Source organism: Crocuta crocuta, unplaced genomic scaffold (assembly GCF_008692635.1).
Source record: "Crocuta crocuta isolate KB4526 unplaced genomic scaffold, BGI_CrCroc_1.0 scaffold562, whole genome shotgun sequence".
NCBI classification, from domain to species: Eukaryota; Metazoa; Chordata; class Mammalia; order Carnivora; family Hyaenidae; genus Crocuta; species Crocuta crocuta.
Window position 1 is genome coordinate 248,522 of NW_027531012.1, and position 17,243 is coordinate 265,764.

The 17,243-nt window shown below is 39.2% G+C and overlaps 1 protein-coding gene across 1 annotated transcript in view; it reads right to left on the reverse strand.

Moving 5' to 3' along the window:
• Positions 1-14,917, reverse strand: part of DCBLD1 (discoidin, CUB and LCCL domain containing 1) — a 62,679-nt gene extending 47,762 nt beyond the window's left edge. The window contains exons 1-3 of the mRNA XM_077770834.1: positions 14,816-14,917; positions 4,466-4,562; positions 3,738-3,834 (exon numbers count right to left, since the gene is read on the reverse strand). Coding sequence (XP_077626960.1) covers positions 3,738-3,834; positions 4,466-4,562; positions 14,816-14,917 — 296 coding nt within the window. The remainder of the gene's footprint in view (positions 1-3,737; positions 3,835-4,465; positions 4,563-14,815) is intronic.
• Positions 14,918-17,243: the final 2,326 nt, after the last annotated feature.

The following is a 17,243-nucleotide window of genomic DNA, read 5'->3' on the forward strand; positions in this document are numbered from 1 at the left end:
CTAATTCCACCCACTAAGAAAGGAAAACAATAACTTCCTTAAAAGACTATTTCCCTTTGATAAGAAATCACGTTCCACTAACAGAAAAGTGAAATTAAGATATACCTGGTATGAACTAAGTTCTGTAATACTACAAAGCAGGAATTAGGCTTCAGAAGAAAACTTTCCACTTAATTGCACTTGTGGAAAGTTGTTTGGATGACATAAAATACATAGTGCAAAAATTCCTTTAAGATTATGATTAACTAATCCATAGAAGAAAACAACAGACTTCAAACTTTTTTAAAAAATTATGACCCATGGTTAGAACACAGATTTTTTGGCGTGCCTGGGTGGGCTTGGTCGGGCATCCACCTTCAGCTCAGGTCATGATCTCATGGTTTGTGAGCTGAAGCCCAGTGTTGGGCTCAGCGCTGACAGCTCAGAGCCTGGAGCCTGCTTTGGATTCTGTGTCTCCCTTTCTCTCTGCCCCTCTCCCACTCTCGCTCTTTTTCTGTCTCTCTCTCTCTCTCTCTCTGTCTCACTCTCTCTCTCATGAATGAACATTTTTAAAAAAGAGAGAACAGATTTTTCATTACAATCTAAGTAAGCACACATGCATACACATGTAGAAACAAACAAGTCTAATGTTACAATTCTTTTTATCAAATGTAATGCATTGTGCTTTTCCTATTCCATTTCATTCTTTAAAATTGAAAGCATGCTGGTTGTATCAACTGAATTGAGTTTACTGCCTACTAATGGGTCACCACCTGCAATTTGAGAAATAGTACTCTAAAATATCACAAGAGTGAAACCATTTCTAGAAACATGATTTCATTACTGTTGTAAACTTGCTCTTCTAATATTCAAGTTATAACAGGTCTCAACACATATACAATCATCCGTGTGTGGGCGTGAGAACATCTCTTCCCATGTCTAAGATCAAGTGAGCTCTTGATGAGTACAATCTTTTCAACCACAAAGGGGAGTTTGCAATTATTACAGAGTCCTTTGTCTGATGGCAATGTGAACAGATTTCCCAAGGTATTACTAATTTCATGGTCAGCCATACTCTCTCATAAACTTTGCTCTTTCCAGCTGTGTTTAACTTTTTTACATTGTGGGTCGCCTGGAATGAAAAAATAAGAGCAGAAGGGTCTACGTGATTACGTGAGAATAAAACTAGTAACACAGAGGTTGTGATGATAAAACTTCAATTATTCAAAACTTTTCATTTTCTTGAAAGGAAAATGGATAATACTATCCTGACAGAAGATGCAGCTATAGATTAGAAGCTCAGGACCGAGTTCTGCAAAACTGTTTTAGAATCTCTTTAAACCCTACTGTCACCAGGTATAATAATGGAAGTTAATGATAGGACTAATGATCTAAAGAAGATGATATGTTCGCCTCAGAAGATGAAAGACATTTGGCAGTAAAATAAAAGGAAACACAACATCCTTATTGTCAAAAGTCCCTCCATGTAAACTCCCAACATGGTGTTTCCTATCAGCTGAAAGAATCACTTAAAATAAAATCAATTTGAATGCATGAAAATGAAACGAATCATTTCAAGAGGTCCTATCCAAGCCTCCTTGCATAATGTGAGGCTGTTTTTGTCAGGATGCAAAGACATCAAAAATTTTAAATGTTCACATAAGAAGCATCATTTATACCTAACAGAAAAAAGATCTCAAAACCTAATTTAATGCTATCTTTTAATGTGCTATAAGTAACACCACATAGAACTACAAGAACTACATAGTTCTTGGTCACTCTGCCATCCTGTGATTCCTAAGGAAAAGTTAAAGAGCACAGAAGGGGTGTGGGGGAAAAGCGCTTGCACACCTATTGCTTTTCTAATTTCATAAATTATTTCCATAAACTTAAGAGGTGACAGAGCACAATGGTTAGGACACTGGGTTCCTGCCCAGTACTGGCTGTTCGACCTTAGGTGAGTCCCTTTACCTCTCTTAGCTACAATGCATCATCTCAGAGACAATGATAGTGCCCCCCCCCCAGCATTATCATGAGCATTAAGTGAGATAATACTAGTAAAGTATTAGGCATAGAGGCTAGCTAGCATATAGTAAGAATTCAAAATATTTTAACTGCCATATTTTTATTTAAAACTACCACACATATTAAAGTATCAAGAATATTGCTTTGGGTTTGCTGACTTTGTCCTAATTCCCTCACTCATTGGCTCTATGATCTTAAAAAATTACTGATTTTTGTGTATCAATTATCCTCATCTTTAAAAAGCCTAATCACACATGTGTCTAGGTGGCTTAGTCAGTTAAGCGTCGACTTTTTTTTAATGTTTATTTGTGATTGAGAGAGAGAGACAGCACACAAGTGGGGAAGGGAAAGAGAGAGAGAGAAACAGAATCTGAAGCAGGCTCCAGGTTCCGAGCTGTCAGCACTGAGCCCGACACGGGGATCAAACCCACAAACCACAAGATCATGACCAGAGCTGAAGTCAGACGCTTAACCAACTGAGCCATCCAGGTACCCCGACTCTTAATTTTGGCTCAGGTTATGATCTCAGTCATGAGACAGAGTTCCGTGTCAGGCTCCACACTGAGCATAGAGCCTGCTTTGGATTCTCTCTCTCCCTCTCAAAATAAATAAATAAACATTAAAAAAGAGCCCAATCACAACTGGGCATGGTAAAGATGAGTGAGGCTGTGTTAAGAGCTAGAGAATCTAATTGCCAGAAACTCTAATTATAGAGTGCTCCCAGCCCACCTTACGGCTAGTATAGCACGTTGAAGAATGATACTGAAATTATACTATGTGAATCTGATAATTCAAAAGAAAGGCCTTTCCCACTGTTGTTAAGTCACAAGTGCTTTGGGGGAAATTTTTAACAAATTGGATGCATTCTTTAAGAGAAGTTGCTTAATTTCACAGATAAAAAGGTGAAAAATCTTGTTTGTACAGCAAAACAAGTCTAAGACAACTATTTTATCTCTGTTGAATAGATGCTCAGGATAAGGAAGTTAGAGAAAAGCAGCTGCTGACCTTTACTAATAATGTCAGGATGTTGATGTCATGTCCAAGTTAGTATTGCTGGTGAAGATAAATACGGGAAATCTCTCCTGTCTCTATCACGTGCTATATTTTCTAACCTTGGTTCCATGTTAAATATACACATCGCCAATATTCAGATAAACTGTAACTGGACAATGACTTTTCTCTCTGGAGTAAAAAAAAAAAAATCCAGTATACCAAGTGTCGATAAAGTTAATCTCAGTTTTAAAACTGAGTTAAAACTATAAAAATCTCTCTCTCTCTCATACATACACACACACACACACACACACGTTGTCACTTCCCCAGACATATTTTTCAAAAAGTCAATAAGAACCAAAATGTTATTGGAATAGTAAAAAAAAAAACCCATAAAGTTGCGAAAATGCTAACACTTAGCATTTACTAAACATTTATTATAAAAGGCAACAGATACAGAGTATTCTAAGGGACTTTATGTTACTGAATCTTCTTATAATGATCATATTTTATAGATAATAAATATTAGTTCCCTTTTTAAAATTATGAAACATTTCATAGATACACATACCGATATATAAAAAGTTAGATCTCAACCATCCAAGAATATATCCCATAGCTTATAAGATAGACCATTTCCTATAGAGCATGACTGAAGCCCACAGCACCTTTTTTTCAACCCACATCCCTCTTGTTATTACCCCTGTTCTATGTGAGAAGAAGATGAGGCTCTGTGATACCTGGTAACCTGGGCCAGGTGGCCGAGCTGGCATTGAACCTCGCCTGAATTCCAGAAACCACAGACTGTAGCTTTAAGGCTGTGGCTGCTGAAGTCACCTAATGTGGAGGTAAAGAAACTGAGGCAGACAGATTTAAGACTTGCCCACGCTCACATCACTTATATTAATGATGTTAATTAATCATTAATATTAAAACACCATTAATATTAAAACACACACCATTAATATTAAAACACACATTATTTTTGTATAGTCTTACCCTTTTGTCTCAAAATTAACATGAGGAAAATAGCCAAGTTTAATTCAGGGATTCTTGTAAAACTTAGAATATGAGAAACTNGTAAGAACCAAAATGTTATTGGAATAGTAAAAAAAAACCCATAAAGTTGCGAAAATGCTAACACTTAGCATTTACTAAACATTTATTATAAAAGGCAACAGATACAGAGTATTCTAAGGGACTTTATGTTACTGAATCTTCTTATAATGATCATATTTTATAGATAATAAATATTAGTTCCCTTTTTAAAATTATGAAACATTTCATAGATACACATACCGATATATAAAAAGTTAGATCTCAACCATCCAAGAATACATCCCATAGCTTATAAGATAGACCATTTCCTATAGAGCATGACTGAAGCCCACAGCACCTTTTTTTCAACCCACATCCCTCTTGTTATTACCCCTGTTCTATGTGAGAAGAAGATGAGGCTCTGTGATACCTGGTAACCTGGGCCAGGTGGCCGAGCTGGCATTGAACCTCGCCTGAATTCCAGAAACCACAGACTGTAGCTTTAAGGCTGTGGCTGCTGAAGTCACCTAATGTGGAGGTAAAGAAACTGAGGCAGACAGATTTAAGACTTGCCCACGCTCACATCACTTATATTAATGATGTTAATTAATCATTAATATTAAAACACCATTAATATTAAAACACACACCATTAATATTAAAACACACATTATTTTTGTATAGTCTTACCCTTTTGTCTCAAAATTAACATGAGGAAAATAGCCAAGTTTAATTCAGGGATTCTTGTAAAACTTAGAATATGAGAAACTCTATCATCCTCTCTCTTTAATTATTTAAGCAAGTACTTTTTACCACACTATTAAGGGACAGTCTAATGAGAGGTGACTATTTTACCTCAAACAAAGGTTGTTCACTTTTCTTAACACCAAGATGGCTCCTAAAAGATGCTCTGTAAATGAAGTTTTCAGAAGATCAAAGTGCTACTTCTTAACCTTCTGTGGGCACGCCAGTCATCTCAAGATCTGGGTAATAAGGTAGGGCCTGGAAATTCTGCATGTTCAAAAAGTTCTTGGTAATGACTATTCTGCTGATGCCTGAAAGATATACTCTGAATAGCAAGAGACTTAAAGTGCCCTTATTAATTAATTCCTATTAACAGATAGGGATCAGGGGTGACTGGGTGGCTCAGTCCCTGAAGTGTCAGACTTCAGCTTAGGTCAGGATCTCACGGTTGGTGGGTTCAAACCGCACATCTGGCTCTGTGCTAACAACTCAGAGCCTGGAGCCTGCTTTGGATTCTATGTATCCCTCTCTCTCTGTCCCTCCCCTGCTCACACTCTATCTCTCAAAAATAAATGTTTAAAAAAAAAAAAAAAGATCGGGATCTTGCAGTGAACCCTTTTAAAAATGAAAAATCCTTGAGATAATAGTTTTATATGGTTTTATTTTAATATCTATTCCTAAAATTGGAACAAGTCTATATTCTTAATTCTTTGACACTTATTTTCATGATTTCATTTATAAGTCTAGAACAGGTAATAATCAATTTCAAGATCTACATTTAAGCCAGGGTGACATTTCCGACACCTGGAAAAAAGTGTCGATTTAGAAATTATTCTAGCATATGGTAGAAAATGCACAAAGAAAAAATAGGATGAGAAATTTTCTAGAAACATACATGTATGCACCATATATAAGTAAAAACCAATCAACGTTTACTGACCAGAAAATAGCAAATTTCAATTAGGAAAGAAATGGTATCTTATCATACATCTACTAAAGTATGAAACATTAAGAGTTGAGGGAAGAAAAAAATAAACCTTATAAAGCTCATATCACATTGCACAGTCCCCAAAAACTATACTGCCTTTGTACCTGCCACATCCTGTACCACTGAACTTATACAATAAAAACACACTGTTAACTACTAATTGAGATTTGAAAAAGTGTTAATATTTCTGTGGCAAATGTGATCACTTCTAAGAGAAACCGAAGACTATTGACTTGAAGATTTATTGGGGCACCTGGGTGGCTCAGTTGGTTAAGCGTCCGACTTCAGCTCAGGTCATGATCTCACGGTTCGTGGGTTCAAGCCCCATGTCGGGCTCTGTGCTGACAGCCAGCTCAGAGCCTGGAGCCTGCTTCTGATTCTGTGTCTCCTTCTCTCTCTGACCCTCACCTGCTCACACTCTCTCTCTCAGAAATAAATAAAACATTAAAAATTTTTTTTTTAACTTGAAGATTTATTGCATAAATGACTTCCTGCAATTATGTTTCTCTAAGCTTCTTTTCTTTAACTTGATCTCCCCAGGACAGAGCTTCCCTCAAAGATGAAGAGCCGGAGACCATTCTAAGGCATCTAGGATTGTGGGACATGCACCTGTATGTATCCCACTATGGACACTCATAGAAAGTGTGTGTCTGGGGTAAATGATTCAATCTTTCTGATTTCAGTTCCCTTCGTAGCTCTCAGAACTATTAGAATTAGATGCAAAAAAAAAAAAAAAGGACACTTGATAAATCAAAGTACCTATGAAGGTAGGGTTTTAAATTTTTATTGACATAAAAAATCTAAGTGGACAAGCAATGATTGATGGATGCTTACACCACCGAATGGGGAAGAGTAATTGTACTGAGTAAGTCTATCATTCCATAGACTATAGGTCTTAAAGGCAACTTCATAATGGAGGAATCAAATTGCCACTTCCTGAAGTCACTGATCATTTTTAGCATGATGGCAAGTGGAGCAATAATAAAAACAATACTAATGTATGTATCTTGAGACATGACACCTTTGTGGTACTTTTACCAAAAACACTTAGCATGAATCTAAGCAAGTCTTTAGGTCTAATTTCAAGTTCATAGAGAAATACAGTGGATAGTGCACCAAGTAAAAGACACAAAATTCAGAAGCCAGTTGGTCTAATTTAAGATTGGGCTGTGTCACAATATAGCTGAGCCCGATTTCCTTGCAGGAAAATAAAACACATGTGTGCAGCAGTCAGTGGTACATTAAAAGTGACTTAAGACACAGAATAACTAACTGTAATGTGTGGACCTTGTTTGTATCTTTCTTCGTACAAAGCAGCAGTAAAAAGACATGGTTAGATCAACTGGGTAAATCTGAATATGACTTGACTATTAGATGACATTAAGATGGCACCATTAATATTTTTAGGTGTGTTCATGGCATTTAGTAATAATGTAAAAGACTATTTAGAAACACAAATAAAATATTTGGGAGAGAAATACCATTAAGTCTTTAATATCTGTCAAATACCTCAGGGCAGGGAGGAGTGTTTCTGTTAAAATCTTAGTGATATTGTTGGGATGAGCACTGGGTGTTAGATGGAAACCAACTTGACAATAAACTATACTAAAAAAATAAAATAAAATCTTAGTAATACAGCACAGCAACTGTAGCAAAGAGGATGAAAAAGGAAAAAGAAGAAAGAAGATGAAAAACAGAAAGAAAAAAGAACTTCCTACCTACAAGGCAAGAGGGGCTCATAGATTTTTAGACCCTTTGGAGCTAGGAGTAACAGCAGGTACAGGGCCATTTCTCTATCTGAAGGCTACCTTCAATTTTAGTTTCTTGGCAAAGCAGGGGCTTTTGGGGGTGGGAGTAGAGGCAAATCATGGTCCATGTAATTCTCAAAATAAGCAGCCTCTGTTCTAAACTCCTCAGAAGGGGAGCAATTCAGTGGTCCTATGCATTATTAAGTCCCAAAAGTTTCCTCTTTTGGGCTGAAATCAACCACGTTTCAACATGAGGCAAACTCGTTTTTGTGAAAAGCCATAAAAAGTTTGAATTAAATCCATTCGGCCATTTAAAGATTAATTGAGTCCCACAGCGATGTTTATTTATATTCCCTGTAGGAAGTTTTATGCACTAGTAACTCAAATTTACTGTACTTCTTAACTTTTAATATCCACTGGCCTTATTCTTTGCCAGAATAGTGAAATACAGTTTTGTTTTCTTTTCCTTTTTTCAAGAATAGAGTGCTCCTTAAAAAAGATAATTTAATGAGGTGTCTGGGTGGCTCAATCTGTTAGGCGTTCGACTTCGGCTCAGGTTATGATCTCGTGGTTAGCAAGTTCGAGCCCTATATCAGGTTCTGTGCTTACAGCTCAGAGCCTGGAGCCTGTTTTCGATTCTGTGTCTCCCTCTCTCTCTGCCCCTCCCCTGCTCATGCTCTCTTTCTCTCTCTCTTTCTTTCTCTCTCTCTCTCTCTCTCTCTCTTTCTCTCTCTCTCTCAAAAATAAATAAATATTTAAAATAAAAAAATAATTTATACACAACTTTTAGGAACATCCACTAAACAGACTTAATCATGAAGTGGAACTAGATTTGTACTAATTTCCAAGAATTTTAATTTTGTGATGAAAGAGAGAGACACTGTTCTTTTCCCTTCCCATAATGTGTAAATATGTTGGACACTGAATTAAAATGCTACATACAATAGTGGTTGTAATTTGAGTTGGAAAATGAATATAAAACCATATAAAATAAATGTGGTTATCAGTAAAGATAAACTCCAAATGGTCTAATCATTGACAAAGTTGATTCCTTTATGTATGAATTAAGAATTTCATCCAACAAGGACTAAGAAATCTTACCTTTCTGATACTTACTACATTCAGAGTAATAATTTTCTCAAACACAGTATGGACAAACAAATTCCTTATGATTCCAAAAGCAAGGGAGGGTTATTTGAATCACACAAAAGACAAAAATCTGGACAAGACCCATAGCTGACTGGCCAAGACAAAAATTCCATTTTCCCATTACATATGCCTCAGTAGCAATAAATGACTTGAAAATGAGTTTTCAGTTTCCCTGGTGGCTAATTCTAAAAATAAACATAAACTTGGAATTCTTTCCCAAATAGCATGGTGAAAGCTTTTAATAAAATGTGAAGTTTAGAAATAAGCAGAATATAAAAGCATGTAGAGACTAGGTAGTAGAGTAAGTATCCAGGTATTAGTTTTATGTTGTTCTATACTTTACACATATTTTATATATAAAATTTTGTCTACCTAATATTTAGTAAAAGAAAAAAAGAGTAATAGTTTATAAGTGTGTGTGTGCATATATACATTGGTTATGGGGCTATATATTTTATTTGTATTTGTGCGTCTGTGCAAGCCAAAAACTTGTCCTTAGTGGTTCTCTGTGTAACAGCTTCCTTGCAGGATTATGATATGTCAGCACAGTGTTATTTATCAACCCCCTGCTTGTTCCACAACTGTGGTACCTTGTAAGCACTGGGCAATATGTTTGGGAAAGCAAAGGAAAGGAAGTCCCATCCTAAGAGAAATTTAATGTTTTTTGTTTTTGCTTGGGGGGAAAATAAAACTCCAGTGTAGCTTTATAAAAAGGGAGAAATGGGGTAAAATAAAACCACTTAGCTAATATCTTGTTTCAATGTTATTCTGTGCAGCTTTTCTTACAAAAAAATCTACCTAAGCTAAAATTACCACACATAAGACACAAGACAGTTCTGCAAGTATTAGCTACAATTTCACACAGCATAAAAGATCTCATAGAGATAGTTCATAAAGACTAGATTAACAGATCAGATGGAAATGGCAGTAAACAGTCAAGGCATACACGACAATATGGCTTAATACAGTGATACTGTCACAAGTGTCTGAACACTGTCCCACTGATTTTCAATGTAAGAGAAGCCCCTGACACCTCCAATGTATAAGCAGCTGGAGATCTTGGGGACCCCTGACTGTATCACCTGCTCCAATATTCTTAAGACTGCCAGCACCTGACTCAAGGCAGCTTTCCTCGTGCTGCCTGGAAAGGAGTCTCAAAGATTCTCAAACCTTTTCAGAGTTGAATTTAGTTATTTCCTTGAACACATTTAAAGTGTTTCCTAAGACATCGCAATAGTCATGTATGCAATTCTTTTTTTTTTTAATTTTTTAAACTTTTTTAATTTATTTCTGAGAGAGAGAGAGAGACAGCATGAGCAGGGAAGGGTCAGAGAGAAGGAGACACAGAATCTGAAGCAGGCTCCAGGTTCTGAGCTAGCTGTCATTAGAGAGCCGGACGCGGGGCTCGAACCCACCAACCGTGAGATCATGACCTGAGCTGAAGTCGGTCGCTTAGCCGACTGAGCAACCCAGGTGCCCCTATGCAATTCTGTTTAAAACAGCTTAGTGAATATTACCCCTCACTTCATTCTCTCAAACCTCGGCCACACCATTCATGTGTGAAGACAGGAAATCGTTACCTGGAGCCCTTTCTCTACCAGGCACTGTACCAGGTGCTGGTGGAGACTATAAAAATCTCCATTTCGTCTCTACTCTCCCCTTTTTCCTCCCTTCCTCCCCACTCCTGGCCAAAACAAAACAAAACAAAATGAACCTCTCTTCTTCAATCCAACAGACAGTTGGTCTGGATTCAGCATACTAGAGCTCACAGTTAAAATTTATTTCTACATTGGGCTAGAAATCGCCATGTGGGTTTTTTCCCATCAATTAAGTCTCTCCCACTCCTGTAACCCCAAGGCAAACAACTATTTTATATATATATATATATATACATATATATATATATATACACACAAAGCAGAAAACAAACATCTGGAAAATGACATCAACATGATTCTTCAGTTGCAAAAAGGCAAAATTACGCCATAGTCTAACAAAAAAAAAATCTGAAAGCCTGGTGATATTTATGGGTTTATCCTCAAAGCCAAACTTCAAATATGCCAGAACGAATTCTTCTATTTTAAATCTATATTTCAGACTTTTTGTCTATAAATAACAGTGGGACTAGACATAGAATTTTATTACTTTGTCTTGTTCTGGTTTTGAGCCTCAGAATAGAGCCACAGCTCTGAGTCTTTAACAACAGGGTAGGAATTGTGTTTCTGCTGCCATCCTCACCGAGCACACATCCCCTACTGCGCCCCATCGTGTGCTGGACGCTGTTCAAAGCACAAAGTTCCTCCCGGACCTGACATTCTTGTGGGGGAAGGCAGACACATTAAATAAAAGTGTAAATGATATACTCTGTTGGAAGATGGTAGTGCTCCAGAAAAAAATGAAAGCAAGGAAGGGGAATAAGGAGTCCTGGGGGTGGCAGGAGGGTAACAGGTGGTTAGGGACATTCTCCCTGAGAAGGTAACATCTGAACAAAGACTGAAGGGGGGGAGGATGTAAATATTTGGGGCAAGCCTATTCCAGGCCGCATGTGCAAAGGCTCTGAGGCAGAATAGCGTTTGATATCTTTGAAAAATGGCAAGAAAGCCAGTATGGCTGGGAGTGTGGGGGAGAATGGAAGAAAATGAGGTCCTAAAAGCAGTGGGGAAGGCAGAATGAAGGGACCCCATATTTGTCAAATTAGTAATAAACAGAAATGAAAAGTAAGATAGCTTGCATTCATTGAGCTTTTACTATGTGCTAAGTGCAACTCCAGAGAGCTTATGTATATTATCTCCTTAAAAAATACGAAACAAATGGGGCACCTGGGTGGCTCAGTCAGTTAAGCGTTCAACTTTGGCTCAGGTCATGTACTCACAGTTCGTGGGTTCGAGCCCTGCATCGGGCTCTGTGCTGACTGCTAGCTCAGAGCCTGGAGCCTGCTTCGGATTCTTTGTCTCCCTCTCTCTCTGACCCTCCCCTGCTCACGCTACCTTTCTCTTTCTCTCTCAGAAATAAATAAAACATTTTTTAAAATCTTTAAAAAATACAAAACAACTTGTTACTCTAATATGTATAGGGTTAACTTATGCTTTAGGACACACACATAGCAGTAAGTCCAAAACTTTACAGAAAATATTTCCATATTTCCATGAACAAGTTTTTTGGTTTTGTTTGGCTCTTTCTGCCTTAACATGATTAAAAACTTTGCTAAACGCGGGGCGCCTGGGTGGCTTAGTCGCTTAAGCGTCCGACTTTCGCTTAGGTCATGATCTCGCGGTTCGTGGATTCGAGCCCCGCGTCGGGCTCTGTGCTGACTGCCGGCTCAGAGCCTGGAGCCTGTTTCAGTCTGTGACTCCCTCTCTCTCTGACCCTCCCCTGCTCACATTGTCTCTCTCTCTCTCTCCTAGAAATAAATAAAAACATTAAAAATTTTTTTTAAAAAACTGCTAAACGGTACAATTTATTTCACTTCCCTACGCATCTTAAAAATAAACACATAATTCCTTAAAAATGTCAGATGTCTAGTCAATTTCCAAGTTATGTTTTCTATGTGACTTTCAAGTCTGTTTCAGTACCACAAGGTTAACAAGTACAACTTATAAAATAAAAAGTTAATGAATGCAGTTCCGGACACTATTCAGAGTTCAAATCGTAATAGCATAGCTTCCTTTGGCTTGTTTAATGAATCCTTTAATGTAACTTCTTTTCTGAACGATAGGGCGCAACTTAATGTTTCTGAGTGTTACAAATTACATCTACTGTAGCCAAAAATACCGTCCACATTCTGCTGACATGTTCCCTTCTTTCTGCTGTTCTTTCATTTAAAAGGCATCCTTGCCACCCAGCTGACGGGGTACCTGGGTGGCTCAGTACGTTAAGTGTCATGATCTCACAATTTGTGGGTTTAAGTCCCATGTCAGGCTCTGTGCTGACGGCTCATTTCCTGGAGCCTGCTTCAGATTCTCTGCTTCAGATTCTGTCTCCCTCTCTCTCTGCCCCTCCCCCGCTTGTACTTGCTCGCTCGCTCTCTCAAAAATAAACAAACATTTTTTAAAAAGGCATCCTTACATATAGAAATAAGCATTCCAAGAGAGCGGGCTTGCTAAACAAAAGTAATTACTGGAAGCACTAGATGAACCTTCATAAAGAACTTTAGTAGACTCATCATTACTTAGTTTCTACTAATTAGGAAACAATTTGAAGATATCTCCTAAACATACTCAGTTCAGCCCAAGAAACATTTATTGAGCACTTCTGTCTGGCGCCAGGAGGAGAATGACAATCCCAGTTACTCTCACAGGAACTTACAGTCTGCAGGGCAGACAGAACCCCAGACCTCAGAAATGAGGGAAAGTCTGGGGTGGGTACACACACTGATACAAAAGCTACCAGAATAAACTTGTGCTTACTTTTTCAGAAGCCACTCACCTAGAACATCAGACATTAGCTGTCCCACGTCTAACCAAACATGTAGAAGTGATAACTTAAGAACAGACCTTCCTTTTTTTTTTTAATAGTTTATTGTCAAATTAGTTTCTACATAACACTCAGTGCTCATCCCCACAAGTGTCCTCCTCCATGCCCATCCCCCCCTCCCCCCACATCCATCAGTCCTCAGTTTTTGTCAGCATTCAAGAGTCTCTCATGGTTTGCCTCTCTCCCTTTCCCCCACCATTTCCGCCCTTCTTCTCCCCCTTGTTCCTCCGTCAAGTTCCTCCTAGTCCTCCTATACGTGCAAACATATGATATTTGTCCTTCTCTGCCTGACTTATTTCGCTCAGCATAACACCCTCAAGGTCCATCCATGTTGCTACACATGGCCAGATTTCATTGTTTCTCATTGCCATGGAGTATTCCATGGTATAGATAAACCACATCTTCTTGATCCATTCATCTGTTGATGGACACTTAGGCTCTTTCCATGTTTTAGCTATTGTGGAGAGTGCTGCTATGAACATTGGGGTACATGTGCTCCTATGCATCAGCATTTCTGTATTCCTTGGGTAAATTCCTAGCAGTGCTATTGCTGGGTCATAGGGGAGTTCTATTGTTAGTTTCCTGAGGAACCTCCACACTGTTTTCCAGAGGGGCTGCACCAGTTTACATTCCCACCAACAGTGTAGGAGGGTGCCCGTTTCTCCACATCCTCGCCAGCATCTAGAGTTCTCTGATTTGCTCATTTTAGCCACTCTGACTGGTGTGAGGTGGTATCTCAGTGTGGTTTTGATGTGTATTTCCCTGATGAGGAGGGATGCTGAACATCGTAAGAACAGACCTTCCAATAGTAAGTAGGAAATAAGAGTTGGACAGAATTTTTAAGGCGATTTTTAAGTATTCAGTTTTATGCTTAGAAGTTTCCTTAGAGACTGACTGCTTAATTTTACTCTTCACTAACACTTAAATCACAAGGAGGAAATCTTTCACACACATCTCCAAATATTTTGGGGAGAGGAGCCTCAGGGATGTTTAGCGAGCACAAATTCATCACATGAATTAGTGTATTTTATTCTCAAAACTTATAATCAAGGTAAGAAGATGTAAGTCTAAGTCTACAGATTTATAATAATTGAATCAATCCTAAAGATTAACTTATATGTGTGTTATGAAGTTCCAAAACCATGTGAAACAATCTGGATAAATATCTCAATTTAGTTAACTAGGTCCTAAGGAGCAGGGCAGAAGTAGTAACAGACATGAGACCAAATTCTGCTCATCAAGGCCTTAGTGTCTGGGGCCAGGCAGGCTCTAAACACTAGAAGAGGTGGCCACTCTAAAAATAAATAAATAAATAAATAAATAAATAAATAAAGCAAAAGCACCAGATAGGCAAGCAGCAGCCCTGCAAAGGAACCTGTATAGCTTCTCCAGATTCTGACATAAAAAACTGGGACAATGTCACTGACTAGGCTTATAAATATTCAGATTAAATTATCACATTCATTTTTCTGAAACATAACACAATGAATAAACGTGTAGTACTAACTTGTCCATGGCACAGATGGCAGCAATTTATCATAATCCTTACATTATAAAATGTTTCCACCATCTCAAAGCTGATTTGAATCAAATTACCTGAGGGAATTTTTTTTAAGTGCATATTCCCAGGCCCCCACCCATCAGCAATTCTGATTCACAGTCTGGAGCTGGGGCTTTACAGAGCTCCCAGAGATGGTGGTGATCAGGCAGGTTGGGACCCAGGAAGCAGCAGACGAGGCTGACTCCAAGAATGAAGAAGGCAAGATGTAAGAAATGGTCATCTTCTCACCAAAAACAGACTGTTAGGCTAGGGCCGTCCTCTTCTAAACATGAAGAGGGCTAATCTCACCTATGACCCCCATCCAACCACAAGGCCAGTACCATATCTCAAGACCAAATGGGTGTGCCTGCTTAAACTTTGGGACACTTGCAAAATAGGTGACCAAGGGCTAATTGGGAAAATCACAGATATGAGAAGTATTCAAAAAACATCACCGGCTTATTGCTTCATTATCAGAACCAGAGTTTCTGGGGGATTTTTTTTTTGCAGTAAATGTCCCAAATCTCAATTTTGCTTTTTTTTTTAATGTTTTATTTATTTCTAGGAGAGAGAGAGAGAAAGAGAGAGAGAGAGAGCGTGAGCAGGGGAGGGTCAGAGAGAGAGGGAGTCGCAGACTGAAACAGGCTCCAGGCTCTGAGCTGGCAGTCAGCACAGAGCCCGACGCTGGGCTCGAACCCACGAACCGCGAGATCATGACCTAAGCGAAAGTGGGACGCTTAACCGACTAAGCCACCCAGGCACCCCTCAATTTTGCTTTTTTGTGTGTGATTGAATATTTATGCCTTTATTGGTTCTTTTAACATACTAAACATATAGGATGTTTCATGGAAATTCAAATGACGACATCTTCTTCCACCAGTCAACTGCTATAAAATCCCAAGTTTGAAGCTCAGTAAAAATCTAACAATCACACTTGTTCCCTGAGAACTGCTCTCCAAAGCACCTGTTCAACAGCCTGAATGATCTTGCAACATCTGAAACTTCTTTGGAAAGATGGATGGCAGTTTTGGCCAGATTAGTACAGGGACACATTGTCAGAGGGATTCACAGAGCTGCAGCAATAAAGTTGCATCTTCAGAAGCACCGGGGTGGCTCTGTTGGTTCAGCAACTGACTCTTGATTTTGGCTCAGGTCATGATCTCATGGTTAGTGAGATGGAGCCCAGGATTCAGCTCCCTGCTGGGTGTGGAGACTGCTTGGGATTCTCACTCTCCATCTCCCTTTGTCCCTCTCCCACTCTCTCTTTCTCTCTCTGTCTCAAAAATAAATAAACTCAAAAAGAAAGTTGCATCGTCAAGCAGTAATGAGAAACATTTTTAAATGCTTAAAATGCCTGTGATCAAAATCCTGCATATTAAATAAAAGCATATATTTTTTGAATTTTTATAACGTTTATTCATTTTTGAGAGACACAGAGAGAGTGCGAGCAGGAGTGGAGCAGAGAGAGATAGGAAGACANCCCCACTCTCTCTCTCTCTGTCTCAAAAATAAATAAACTCAAAAAGAAAGTTGCATCTTCAAGCAGTAATGAGAAACATTTTTAAATGCTTAAAATACCTGTGATCAAAATCCTGCATATTAAATAAAAGCATATATTTTTTGAATTTTTATAACGTTTATTCATTTTTGAGAGACACAGAGAGAGTGCGAGCAGGAGTGGAGCAGAGAGAGATAGGAAGACACAGAATCCGAAGCAGGCTTCAGACTCCGAGCTGTCAGCACAGACCCAGACCTGGGGCTCCAACCCACCAACCTAGAGATCATAACCGGAGCAGAAGTCTGATGCTTAACCAACTGAGCCACCAAGGCGCCCTCAAAGCATACACAGTTATTAAAATTTAAGGATATGCATAGCATTCTATTAGTGTCAAGACATATTTTGTCTAAACTTCAACTTTAAACAAATCGGTATGTAAGCAAACTTAGGAACCACTAGTAACATCTTAAGTATCCCTGTTTCAGACTGGGAATGGATACGTGCTTCAGTGGGTGGGAAAAAATGTCAGCATTTGGTTTAGCAGTGATTCTCGTTTCATTAGAAAACATGGGGTGGGGGGCTTGAGCGCTGTCAAAATATTCTAGATGGCTAGGACTATTATACAGGGGCAGAAGTAGGGAAGGAAACAAGAATTGAAAAGCCGCAGAAAGCTCCCTATCAGTAAAGAACTAATGGACAAGGATTTGTCTAGGGCTGGTGAAACGGTTCGCTGCCTTAATCAGGTGGATGTGCAGAGGCGAACTGCGCTGTGGATTAAGTACGGCCAACCTGACACCGAGGAACCGGTCCACAGAAAGACCAGCCCGGTCGGGAGTCGACTCGCTCGAACACCCAGAAAGGAGCCACATGACTCCGACTTGGGGCGCAAACGGCACCAGGGTGAGGAGGGGCAGGGCGGCCCCCCGGCCCCCAGGCCACAACCNAGCAGCGGCGCGCGCAGGGCCCGGCCGCCCGGCTGCTCAGCAGCCGCGTCAACGGAGGCTGGAGCGCAGCGTCCCCACACACGGCCCTCCCCAGCGGCGGCCGGGGTCGCCGGCTCGCGACCTCG